At 42.1% G+C, this 13,815-nt stretch overlaps 1 protein-coding gene across 1 annotated transcript; it reads left to right on the top strand.

Moving 5' to 3' along the window:
- The first annotated feature begins 1,459 nt into the window (after window positions 1-1,459).
- Window positions 1,460-6,595, top strand: LOC123141360 (putative UPF0481 protein At3g02645). Its single transcript, XM_044560532.1, has 2 exons — window positions 1,460-2,101; window positions 5,182-6,595. Exons 1-2 carry the CDS (start codon window positions 1,713-1,715, stop codon window positions 6,488-6,490), a joined length of 1,698 nt encoding a protein of 565 aa, XP_044416467.1. The 5' UTR covers window positions 1,460-1,712; the 3' UTR covers window positions 6,491-6,595.
- Window positions 6,596-13,815: the final 7,220 nt, after the last annotated feature.

Raw genomic sequence — 13,815 nt, 5'->3', positions numbered from 1 at the left:
AACATGGCATAGGCCACGAAAAAAAAGATATATACACTTTTCCACAAAAATTATGGAGCTGCCATGGCAACTAAAAAACACAAGGATTTAGACACACGGGTAGTGGAATAGTGCCATGCTACTAGCTAAAAATTTCATGTTTTTTGGACAAATCATGTAGAAACTGCAATGGCAAAAATGCCATGTTTTGAATTTTGCCATGTCGCCTAGTAAAATTTGCGATGCCACTAATTCACAAAGTGTTGCGATATAACAAGAATAAATTTGCCATAGGACATAAATTTGAAAATTCCATGCTCTAATTTAAATAAAATACCATTCTATAAATAATAAACTACCATGTTACCTAGAATAAAACTACCAGGCTTTAAAAGGTAAAAACTACCATGGTCTAAAATAAGTACCATGGTGCCTAAAAAAAAGTTGCACATGGCAAAAATAGCATGAGTCAAGACATTTTATGATGCCATGGTGATTATCTATAGAAATGCCATGACTACCATTTGGCCAAAGTGGACAACTCAAACATTCCTACTATCCACCCATAGGGACAAATAAGATGCCATGTGACCAAAACCAAAATACTAAAAAAATGCCATCATGCTATATGAAACAATTCTATCAATTTATGGGAATAAAATGTCATGGCAAAAAATGTAACTTCTTGCCATGGCAGATTACAAGTTCTTCATAGTTAGCTGAATTTTGCAAAATGTAAAAAAAAAAGTATTCGGACTCACAAGTATTAGGTTCTCGTGTCAGCTCTTTACAATCCGGCCCTAGTTGTCGGAAAGTGATCAAACGGGCCAAATCCCCCAATCAGTGCTTTCTGCAAAAAAATTACTAGAAACGTGGTGGATTTTGTCAATAATTAGCGAGTAGGTGGTTTTCTGCAAATTTAGTCATAAATGTGACAGATTTGTGCAATTAACTCCCATGGTTCTTTATTATCTCCGGTATTCTTTATACTGTCATGATCGGAGATTAATAGGTTGAAAATTTCTCACGCAAAAAAAAAACTCCCCGGCTCTGATGTACTGTGCTTTCCCACAGTGAATTCTTCCCGTATGATTGCTAGTTAATGGACAAATCCAACCTGGCCGGCCCGACTTGAGTCAATAATCATGGCTCCATTGAGCTGCACCAACTGGGCGCGTACGTCCGACCGATATGCTCATGGCACCATCATTCCCCGACACCCACCACGTTCAAAACGTTTGTTTAACACGACGATCATTCATGACGTGATGCCCACGCGCATGCAGCCAACACGCACGTACGCATAAGAACAAGCTCATCCATCGTCTGGCATTAAAATTCCCCGGTCTCTGGCGCGCGTTTCTTCTTCACTCGGTGAGACGATGACCCTACTAATCTACTCCCGTGCATGTTTCACGCTAGCTGTTGATTAGCTTCGTTTTAACTCATGATTACGCACACAACCACCCACCCACTTGCATGCATACTCTACATAACACCTAACTAACCCAGCAGCACAGTCCATGATGCCCTATTGACCTAGTTAACTCCACCAAGTTAGAAGCCATTGGAGGCAACCAGCTCACATACTATATACAGCTCGGATCGGATCAATTCGGATCGTGCAAGAAGCTAGCTAGCACCAAGTAGCTACTAACGACTAAGCTCAGCTCAGCTCAGCTAGGGGAGAAGAGGAGAGGAGAGATCTAGATCGGCGAGCGCTAGCTAGGACGATGGCGTTGGCGCAGCTGCAGGCGCAGGCGCGGTTCGTGGGGGTGGCTGCCACGAAAGCCGGCGTGGAGCTGGAGCTGGACGACCACCAGTCGCGGTGGGTGAGCCAGGTGCGGCGGCGGATGGAGGCCGGGGTAGAGGAGCTGGGCGCCGTGGCCAAGGTCTTCGACGTGCCGCGGTTGCTGCGGGCCACCAGGCCCGAGGCGTACGCGCCGCAGCACTTCGCCCTGGGGCCCTACCACTACCAGCGGCCTGAGCTCAGGGACATGGAGCGCTACAAGCTCGCCGCAGCCAAGCGCGCCGAGAAGCTCTTCACCGGCGACCGCAGGTTCGACGACCTCGTGCAAAAGTTTGTGAAGATGCAGGAGATGATCCGGACCCCCTACAACAGGTACCGTACGTATACCCTTTTTTTTTCCTTTTTCTTTTATTATGCTGTATTAATGAGCTATTGGGCTCATTAAGGATCGGCTCATTAAGCTTGTGCTCGTTAAGACTCTGCTCGTTAAGCTCGAGCAAAAAACTCTGATTGGCTATGTTCGTTTAAACTTTATTAAGCTCGCAAGCACTCTTGACACTAACCCCTCTAGCTTCAGTTTATTTTTATGGAGGAAGAAAATGACCACATGAGAAGGTATGCTAGTTATTGTCTTCCATGGGTTAGGTTGGAATAGATGGAATAGATAGGTTGAGGTGCCAATAAATGTTGCCACCTATAACATAAAAATATGTGGTGTGTTGTATCAACGAGCATAACGAGCTGCTCATGAAACTCGTTAGCTCGCTCATTAAGCTCGTTAAGTTTAAAGAGCTAAAACATGTGCTTTGCTTTGTTCATTAAAAAGTGAGCAACGAGCTTAACAAGTCGAGCTACCGAGCATTCATTAAGCTCGTGAGCTATGCGCTTTTGGTCCAACCCTAATTATACACATCCATCTGCCTCCTCTCTTTTACGGGTTATCTTTTATAATCAAGTACTCATCAAATTAATTATCTGTGTTATTATTTAAGAACCATGAACAAGTTTACCATAAATTCCACACATGAGTGCTTTGTTCTCTTGTGCTGCCTGAAATTGAAATGCTAAGTGAGGGTCTACATTTGCTTTGGGAGTTTCTTAAAGGCATGGAGCTGAGAACTTGATAGCGCAACGATAAGCACAGTAATTTGACATTTCCGGGCGGCGATCACAAATTGGTGTCATGTAGCTTTCATGAAACACTCATCCTCATTAATATTCTGTAATCTAGCATTGTATTTGACAGGCAATATAAAAATAGGGATCTTTTTTATTATAGAGGATTGCAACTTGCACCCCCAAACAATAAAATATTAAGAAAAAAATTATCATTCCAACTGATGACATAGCCGTACACACACAAAACATAATGCCTTCATTAACTAGCATTATCCAGTTACTTCTGCAAGCTAGCCATAAAAAAAAGTGGCAGTGGCACTTAGGGGATCAGAGAAGAAAATCGAAGTCAAATTGAGAAATTACTGTAGTTGCATCGTTTATCAAATCTATGAATATCATCATCTCATTAGGATTCTTGATTGTTCTATTTGTTTCAGTTTCTTCAACCTAATGCACTATGTTTATTGTTTAGTCAATCAATAAAGTCAAACTGAGGCTGTCTTATTTAGTTGCAACATTTATCAAAATTTTGAATCATAATCTCATTAGTATTCTTGATTTTCGTGTTTATGCCACCTTCTTCAATTTGATGCACTATGCTTGCCAATCAATAAGTCAGATAGCCTATTAAAAAGCTTGACTTGCTCCGTGAACCTAATAATGTAAACCATGCGAGAATTTTCGAGCATGGTCGTAATTTTATCTCTGAGCTTTTTTCTGTTTTCATTGCAAAAAAATGTTTCATATTGATTCTCCGGGAGTCTTGCGAACCTATAAGAGAGATAAGATACCATTGCAAGCTTCATAAATAAGCAACTAATTATATGCAATGATAAACTCAAGAAATTATTCGAATTCGAATGCTAGCAAGGTTAATATATACTGTAGTACACACACTCGTGTGTATTCAAAAATAATAATTATATGCAAGATAAACTCAAGAAATTATTCATATGCTAGCAAGGTAAATACAACAAATAAAAGGGCTTGCAACTGGTTAGTTAAATTCATAACTAGAAATAGAACCTTTGTCGACTGGTTAGTTAAATTCATGAAGAAAACATTAATAATGTTTTGGTTAAAAAAATGACTTTCCAAAAAGACTAAGTTTGAAAGCAATTGGGAATGTTGATTTTGTTATTGTTACCTAGACCTCCATGAACATGATTTGAAATCACAAAATTTACACTGAGGAAGGAAACTAAGCAATGTTTGTTGTAAAAAGAAAATTGAAAATCTTTTAAATTCTTTTATTTGTTTTGATTTTACTATTTATACAGGAGCATTTGAGCTAGGGATTTTTTGCGAGAGTACTTCAAAGGCATATCATATTTTCATAAAAGGCAGCAAAAAATTTTACAAGAGTCTTGAACTCGGATTAGAAGAGCACTTTCGTCCCTTCCTGCCAGTCTCTTTCCAGCCAGTGCATGACCAAAGAAGCGTGCATTCATTGGCTGCATGCATGCGTGCGTTCATTTGAAAGAAAAATAATAATCAGATGACACTAAATAAGATGTGTATACATGAAAGTTAATACTATCACTGATCATGTATACGTACAATGAATGTAGGTTCTTTGAGTCTTGTCAACCTATAAGAGAGGTAAGGTACCATTGCAAGCTTTATACACAACCAACAAATTATATGCAAGATAAACACAAGAAATTATTTGTGTTCTAGCAAGGTAAATACAACAACTAAAAGGACGAGCAACTGATTTAGTTAAATTCATAACTAGAAATAGAACCAAGTAAAGTGGTTAGTTAAATTCATGAAGAAAACATTCCTAATGCTCTGGTTGAAAAAAAGTGACGTTCCAAAAGGACTAATTTTGAAAGCAATTCGGAATGTTGATTTTGTTATTTTTACCTAGACCTCCATGAATGTGATTTGGCATCACAAAAATTGCAATGAGGAAGGAAACTAAGCAATGTTTGTCTTCAAAAGAAAATTGAAAATCTTTTGAATTTTTTTTTGTTTTGATTTTACTATTTATAAAGGAGCATTTGAGCTGGGTTTTTTTTTTTTTTGCGAGAGTACTCCAAAGGTGTATCTTATTTTTATATAAGGCGGCAAAAGTCTTGAAGTCGGGATTAGAAGAGCACTTTCGCTCCTTGCCGCCAGTCTCTTTCCAGCCAGTGCATGACCAAAGAAGCGTGCATTCATTGGCTGCATATTGCAGCTGCATGCATGCGTGCGTTCGTTCGAAAGGAAAAAAAAAAAAGAAATCAGATGACACTAAATGTTTTAAGGCAAAAGCACGTTCAATATAAGATGTCATGAAAGTTAATACTATCACTGATCATGTATACGTACAAATACAATGAATGTAGGTTCCTTGAGTTGAATGGGCAGACGCTGGCATGGATGATGGCCATCGACACGTGCTTCCTCCTCGACTTCCTCGAGAGCTACCACGTCGACGGTGCCACCGACATGGTGTCCTCCGCGACGAACTGGATCAACGCCATGGTGCGCGACGCCATGATGCTCGAGAACCAAATCCCGCTCTTCCTCTTCGCGGGCGCGCTCCAGCTCCGCCACGCCTCCGAGGAGGCCGCCGCCGAGGCCATGCACGCCGTCTTGGACCGGTTCGTCAGGGAGGTGTGCCCCATCAAGACCACCGCGCTGGCCATCGCCGGCGACATCGCCAAGCACGCGCACCTGCTGGAGCTCCTCTACCACTTTCTCGTGCCCGCCTCGGCCGTCTTCGCGGAGGACGCGGCGGAGCTCCCGCCGCTGGTCCCAGAGGAGGTTCTCTCCATCGACGCGCTCGAGCAGCAGATTCCGGACTACGACAAGGTGAAGCAGGCGTGCATGCAGGTGTCCAGCTTCGACGTGGCGCCTGTGCGGTTCATCAAGAAGAACCTCATCTCCAAGGCGATGAGCGCGGCTTCGAGCCTCCCGGGGATGATCATGCGCAAGGTGCCGCTGCTGTCGGCAATGGCGCCGCTGCTCGGGAAGTTCATGGCTTCGACGGACGTCGAGGCGCGGCTCAAGGGCGTGAACCTGTCCACCATAATCAACTCGCCGCTGGCGCAGGAGATCATGATCCCGTCGGTCGCGCAGCTGGCCGCGTGCGGCGTGCGGTTCATGCCGGCTCCAGAGGGCATGGCAGGGATCGGCTTCGACGCGGCCACGGCGACGCTGACCCTGCCTGTCCTCCACCTCGACAGCAACACAGAGGTGATCCTCCGCAACCTGGTGGCATACGAGACGGCCGCCGTACGCGGGCCGCTCGTGCTGGCGCGGTACACGGAGCTGATGAACGGCATCATCGACACCCCCAAGGACGTGAAGATCTTGAGAGAGTGTGGGATCATCTTCAACACCATGAAGAGCGACAAGGAGGCCGCGGACATGTGGAACGGGATGTGCCGGGCGGTGCGGCCGAGCAAGGTGCCGCTGCTTGACGGCGTGATCAGGGACGTCAACGCGCACCGGAACCGGAGGGTGGCCGTGAAAGCGAGAAGGTTTCTCAAGCGCTACGTGTTCAGGTCGTGGAGGCTGCTCACGCTGCTGGCCGCCGTCGTGCTGCTGCTCATGACGGCGCTGCAGACCTTCTGCACCGTATACGACTGCAAGCGCTGGTTCGGCGGCATACTGGAACTGCCGCAGATAACGCCCGGAGGAGGGCAGTAGCATGTGTGTACAATACATTGCAGTAGGTTGCACATGTGGCTATATATATTCAGTAAATCAGTGGTCCTATATCATCAGTACTGAACTAGTGAAAACGAATACTTACTTTCTTCTACGTAGTTGATAAGATAATTTGAATGGCCGAAAATTGCTTTCCTGGTGAAAGCCGTGCTTGCGTTTATATCCACTCCCTCAGTCTCATAATGTAAGAGGTTTTTGACACTAGTGTAGTGTCAAAAAAGGTCTTATATTATGGGATGGAGTAGTTGTCTAGTGTCACCGATCGAGAAATATGGCAATTTCATCGCATCTCTTTTTGTGCCAACTAGAATGATTAATCTCGGCTTATTATTAGATTTGGTAAGAAAAATCTTTGTTAAACCAAACATAAAGCAACTTATTTCTAGTTTGCTTCCTGGCAGCTATTATAGTTGTTGTATGGCAACTTCCAGAGGAAAAAACTCTAGAATGAGTTTGCACACACTCATTTACCACAATATAGATGGCTTTAGGGGTGCCTCAACTTGTTCTGCATGGTCAGTTTGGTGTCTAAAGTTGTAAAATACACGAAATTAGTGCTTGAACTTGTCCGGTTGTGCAAATACGGTGCCTCCTTATCTGGGCGCATGCTCTGCCCACATGGCGCGACAACCCCACATGTAAGTGGCAGAGAGCGGGGAAGGTGCTAGGTGGCCTGCGCTTGAGATTGTTTTTGCAGGATGCCCCTCATATTTTATTTAAGCATGTAGGAAAAATCTATGTCAGTATAAGCGTATGACAGACAAAAACTAAAGAAAATGTGTAAGTCCACCACGCCAAACTTTGCTGAATAGACAAGCATGAAGTCGAATTGTACATATTGCGTTGTTATGCAAAAGGTAATTCTTCTATAAAAATATACCGGGGGCGCTTGCCTCTCTGGTCTCGCCTTTTTTGTAACTTTGCAGCACCGGCATATTGTGCCCCTTTTTTGAACTTCAAAGAAACAGCTTTTTACAGCGCAAATAAATCCGAATTTTTTTATATGTGCACATATAGAACTGTAATATATCGTGTGAATTTTCGTCAAAATCTGTGATTGTATGTGAGAGGTACGAAAAAGACAAATACATGCAAAAATCAGCTCTTTTTTTGGCCGGATTTTTGTCTTTATTGCAGGGTATAATATAACATCATTTCAGATGAAATTTGACAGTCACTTATAGCACATGCATATGTTTTTTGTCAATAAATAAATAAATGGTAACTTTTAAGTGATGGTTTTTAACCTTTAAAAAAAATGCTCAGTGGCCACCGTGCTCTAAAAATTCGTTGTGGTCGCTATGTACCTCTTCAGGTGATTTTGTTTCTATATGGCGCTCCTATGGGTCCGCACAAGTTTTATTTTTACTTTTTCAAGTTTGTGTTTATAATTTTTTTTACTATTTGAAAAATAAATGTTAGAAAAAAATTACAAATTGCCATAAACTTGGAAGAAAGTTTTAGTGCATTTGAAAAATGTTCAACATGTTTTGGGAAAATGGTTCACATGTATTAACAAATTATAAGTGTTTTTTAAAAATCTTTGTCATGCATTAAAAATGACAATGTGTATTTTACAAAAGGCTCACCATGTTTTTAGAAAATATTCAATGCTTATTAAAATTGATTTGAATATCCTTATATTTCTACAAACATGGTTGATATGTTTGGATACATTTGTAGAATTTAATATTATTACAAAATAATTTTTAATACATGTTGAAAGATTACAAAATACAAAGTTTTCAAAATTTTAATAATTGGGTATTCTAGAAATAAAGTGAAGATACACAATAACTGTGTGTGCTTCTGGTGCAGAATGAAGATATATGAATTTACACAATAGTATTTAATATGGGTTGAACTATTTAAATCGACATAAAATTTTGAAAAAGTTCATTTTACCTCTTCGAAGTACACGATTACAAAAGAAGAAAAAAGATTTGAAAATAGAAAGTAATTTAATATTGGTAATTATTGTATTTTTATATGGGAAAATTTGTGTGTCATAAAACTAAACATGAACTTGGAAAAAAGAAAAAAAGAAACAGTGGTAATAAAAAAATGATGGGTAAACGCGTCAATTAGTCTACAATAGCTTTCTTGCTAACATTCTTATGGAAAGCAAAGTTCAGCTGCATGGCTGGATCGTGCCGGTAGTTCACCAAGAGGTGCCTCGTTCGAAACTTCTATGTGGTTTTTTCTTTTCCATTTTATTTCTATCTAGCATACCCTATAAGCTGCATGATTAAATAAAACTCGAGGTTGGTTTCTGTAAAATAATTCCTCACGAGCGGGCACATGGGCCACTGCCGCGCTAGCACGCCACGCGAACAGCGCGTACGTTGGAATACAGATGAAGGCACCGTATTTGCACGACCGGACAAGTTTGAGCGTCAGTTTCGTGTATTTTACAAATTTAGGCACCAAACTGACCGCATAGGACAAGTTTAGGCACCTCCGATGTATTTAACTCTTTTTTTTTAATTTCTCCATGTCTACATGACACACACGTTTTTTAGAAATTGCCATCATGATGAAAACAAACAAATATCTTAAATTGTCATGTGAAACATCATAAACAAGTTCTGTTTTACGGATTTTCCCATTTTTAAAGGTGACCCAGGAAAATGGAGAGGGTGAGGGCATCCCGCGCTCCGCCGCCCGCTACCCCTGACGGCAAACCCATTCGCCGGCGGGTCGGTGGGAAGTTTTGGACGCTCGCGGGAGATTCGGACTGTGAAGATGAAGATGAAGACGCCGACCCTCGAGGTTCATCGAAGGCTCTGTCGCCGACACCGTCAGACACCTTGTGCGAGGCGCTCAGGGTGGAGTACTCTAAGGAGGTCCTTGCGGGCCTTGTCGACACGACCGTACCAGACGGAGATCCGGCATGGAAAGGGTTATGTGCGGCGGAGATTGTAGAGGTGCTTCGCCGGCAAACGATCGCCGACGGGGGTTTGGCCATGGAAAGGGCCCATCCCTAAGGTACGTCTTCCTACGCTAACTATGCAAGATTTCTTTTGGCTGAAAACATGGACGGTGGTTTCAAGACGTCATAAGAAGAAAAGGCCGGTGGTGGAGATGCCGCCGACGGTGGTAACCGATTCGATCGCAGTGATCCGGGGGAGCTCCTGTGTGATGCTCTTTGCGTCAAAAAGTCGATGGTTCGCACAGGGTGTAGCTCACCTGGGCCGGCCCATTTTGGGTTCGAGCGTTCGCGAGGCAGGAAAAAATGTGTGTCATAAAACTAAACATGAACTTGGAAAAAAGAAAAAAGAAACAGTGGTAATTAAAAAAATGATGCGTAAATGCGTCAATTAGTCTACAATAGCTTTCTTGCTAACATTCTTATGGAAAGCAAAGTTCAGCTGCATGGCTGGATCGTGCCGGTAGTTCACCAAGAGGTGTCTCGTTCGAAACTCCTATGTGGTTTTTTCTTTTCCATTTTATTTCTATCTAGCATACCCTATAAGCTGCATGATTAAATAAAACTCGAGGTTGGTTTCTGTAAAATAATTCCTCACGAGCGGGCACATGGGCCACTGCCGCGCTAGCATGCCACGCGAACAGCGCGTACGTTGGAATACGGATGAAGGCACCGTATTTGCACGACCGGACAAGTTTGAGCATCAGTTTCGTGTATTTTACAACTTTAGGCACCAAACTGACCGCACAGGACAAGTTTAGGCACCTCCGATGTATTTAACTCTCTTTTTTTAATTTCTCCATGTCTACATGACACACACTTTTTTTAGAAATTGCCATCACGATGAAAACAAACAAATATCTTAAATTGTCATGTGAAACATCATAAACAATTTCTGTTGTACGGATTTTCCCATTTTTAAAGGTGACCCAGGAAAATGGAGAGGGTAAGGGCGTCCCGCGCTCCGCCGCCCGCTACCCCTGACGGCAAACCCATTCTCTGGCGGGTCGGTGGGAAGTTGGCGCTCGCGGGAGATTCGGACTGTGAAGATGAAGATGAAGACGCCGACCCTCGAGGTTCATCGAAGGCGCCGTCGTCGACACCGTCAGACACCTTGTGCGAGGCGCTCGGGGTGGGGTACTCTGAGGAGGTCCTTGCGGGCCTTGTCGACACGGCCGTACCAGACGGAGATCCGGCATGGAAAGGGTTATGTGCGGCGGAGATCGTAGAGGTGCTTCGCCGGCGAACGTCGCCGACGGGGGTTTGGCCATGGAAAGGGCCCATCCCTAAGGTATGTCTTCCTACGCTAACCATGCAAGATTTCTTTCAGCTGAAAACATGGACGGTGGTTTCAAGACGTCATAAGAAGAAAAGGCCGGTGGTGGAGATGCCGCCGACGGTGATAACCGATTCGATCGCAGTGATCCGGGGGAGCTACATTAGCTTCTTTGTTAAACTAGCAGCCCAACCGTAAAAGAATTAAACGACACCGGTAAAAAGCTAAACATTCACAAAAAAAATTCCTAAAAACTAAAGCACAAGTGACGGATCGAACAGAGGACCTCCTACTAATGAACAAGGTCACTAGCGACCCTAATTCCTAAGAATATGTGTCTATAGCCTCAAACATTGCAAGAAAATGTGACATTTTTGGGTATTTGCAAGCTTTTTTTTAAGGAACAAAATTGAACAAATATCATTTTTTGAAATAGCAAATGACAATTTTTTTAAATTACAAACTATATTTCAAAGCACGAACAATTTCAAACTATTTGTAAAAATGGGATTGATTTTTGAAGATGTGTACAAATTTTGAAAAACAGGAACCTTTTTTACAAAATGTGAAAAAATAATGAATTTGTGAACAAAATTTAAAGCATGAACATTTTTTGAATTTCTGAACAAATCTTGAAAAACAAGAACCTTTTTTAATACCGATTAATTTATGAAAATCACAAACAGTGAACATTTTTCGACTTTGTGAACATATTTTTCAAAAAAGGAACATTTTATGAATTTGTGAACAAATCTTGAACAACAGGGACATTTTCTAAAAACTCCGAACAAATTCCGAATTTGTGAACAAATTTTCAAAATGGGAAACTTTTGAATTTGTGTACAAATTTGGAGAACAAATTTTGAAGCACAAACATTTTTTGAATTCTGTGAACAAATATTGAAAAATCCCGAACAAATTTGGAAGCGTGAATTTGTTTTGAATAGGTGAACAAAAAATTGAAATCCGGTAAATTTCTGAATATTTGAAAGTTTTGAACTTTTTTGTGTGATGAGAACAATTTTTGAATTTTGAGAACATTTTTCTAAAAAAATTAAACATTTCTTGAAAACAATAATGTCAATTTTTACCTTATTTGTTCAACATGGCAATTTAACTTTTACATTTTCCATGGCAAATTTTCCTTTTTTACATGGCAATTTTAATTTAATATACATGGAAAATTTACTTTATTCCCTCATGTAAAATATACTTCTATGGAGCATTGTAAGTTTACTTTTTATTTGCCACGGCAAAAGTACATTTCATCCCTTGCAATTTTTCTGCTTTGGAGAAGCCGTTGAGGAGGCGGCCGATTATGCTGACCTGTTTGGTTGCGCACTTGGCCAATTCCTGATTAAATATCTGGGAATACCGGTTCATTATCGGCGTCTCACCATTGCGGAGTGGAAGCATGTGGAGGAGCATCTAGAGAAACGGTTGAGCAGTTGGAAAGGAAAACTGCTCTCAGTTGGTGGTCGACTGGTTTTGATTAACTCTGTCCTCACAAACATGGTTCTCTATATGCTTTCTTTCTTCCAACTCCCAAAAGGGGTCCTGCAAAGACTGGACTACTTTAGATCCAGATTTTTTTGGCAAGGAGATGGTGAAAAGAAAAAATACACGCTGGCCAAATAGAGCGTGGTTTGTAGGCCTAAAGACCAAGGTGGCCTTGGAATTCATGACCTGCAGGTCAAGAATGAGGCCCTTCTCGGTAAATGGTTATTTAAACTTCTTACCGAGGATGGTGTTTGGCAAACCATGTTGCGCAACAAGTATCTAGGCCAAAAGGCGGTATCCCAGGCATATTGGAAACCTGGCGACTCGCACTTTTGGGCTGGCCTAATGGCGGCAAAGAAACATATATTTCGCTTTGGGTCTTTCGCGATAAAGGACGGGGTCGGAGATTCGTTTCTGGGAAGACATCTGGCTAGGCAATGCCAGTCTCAGAGAACAATATCCAGCCTTATATAACATCGCTCGCGATTGCGCACGTGCTCGGTTCTTCCCCGCCGAATATTTCGTTCAGGCGGGATTTGATTGACCCCCGACTTGTGTCATGGCATAATCTTTTATCTCGGCTGGATTCGATTAACCTGGCACAAGGTCGGGATGTGTTTCGCTGGAACCTTACTACATCAGGGTCTTTCGCAGTAGACTCTATGTACCGTGCACTCACGCATTCTGAGGTACCAACGAGTAATAATAAGAAAATTTGGAAGTCTAAGGTTCCACTAAAAGTGAAAATCTTCATGTGGTATCTTCGTAGGGGAGTTGTGTTAACCAAAGACAGCCTCGCACAGCGCAACTGGCGAGGGAGTAAGTGAAGGAAGTATGCCCTAGAGGCAGTAATAAAGTTATTATTTATTTCCTTATTTCATGATAAATGTTTATTATCCATGCTAGAATTGTATTAAACGGAAACTTAGTACATGTGTGAATACATAGACAAAACAAAGTGTCCCTAGTATGCCTCTACTAGACTTGCTCGTTAATCAAAGATGGTTAAGTTTCCTGACCATAGACATGTGTTGTCATTTGATGAACAGGGTCACATCATTAGGAGAATGATGTGATGGACAAGACCCATTCGTTAGCTTAGCATTATGATCGTTACAGTTTCATTGCTACTGCTTTCTTCATGACTTATACATGTTCCTCAGACTATGAGATTATGCAAATCCCGAATACCGGAGGAACACCTTGTGTGCTATCAAACGTCACAACGTAACTGGGTGATTATAAAGATGCTCTACAGGTGTCTCCGAAGGTGTTTGTTGGGTTGGCATAGATCAAGATTAGGATTTGTCACTCCGTGTATCGGAGAGGTATCTCTGGGCCCTCTCGGTAATGCACATAACTATAAGCCTTGCAAGCAATGTGACTAATGAGTTAGTTGCAGTATGATGCATTACGGAACGAGTAAAGAGACTTGCCGGTAACGAGATTGAACTAGGTATGGTGATACCGACGATCGAATCTCGGGCAAGTAACATACCGATGACAAAGGGAACAACGTATGATGTTGTGCGGTTTGACCGATAAAGATCTTCGTAGAAAATATAGGAACTGATATGAGCGTCCAGGTTCCTCTATTGG

Source organism: Triticum aestivum, chromosome 6D (genome assembly GCF_018294505.1).
Source record: "Triticum aestivum cultivar Chinese Spring chromosome 6D, IWGSC CS RefSeq v2.1, whole genome shotgun sequence".
NCBI classification, from domain to species: domain Eukaryota; kingdom Viridiplantae; phylum Streptophyta; class Magnoliopsida; order Poales; family Poaceae; genus Triticum; species Triticum aestivum.
Note: the sequence above shows the minus strand (reverse complement) of the source record. Positions and strands in the feature narration are given on the sequence as shown.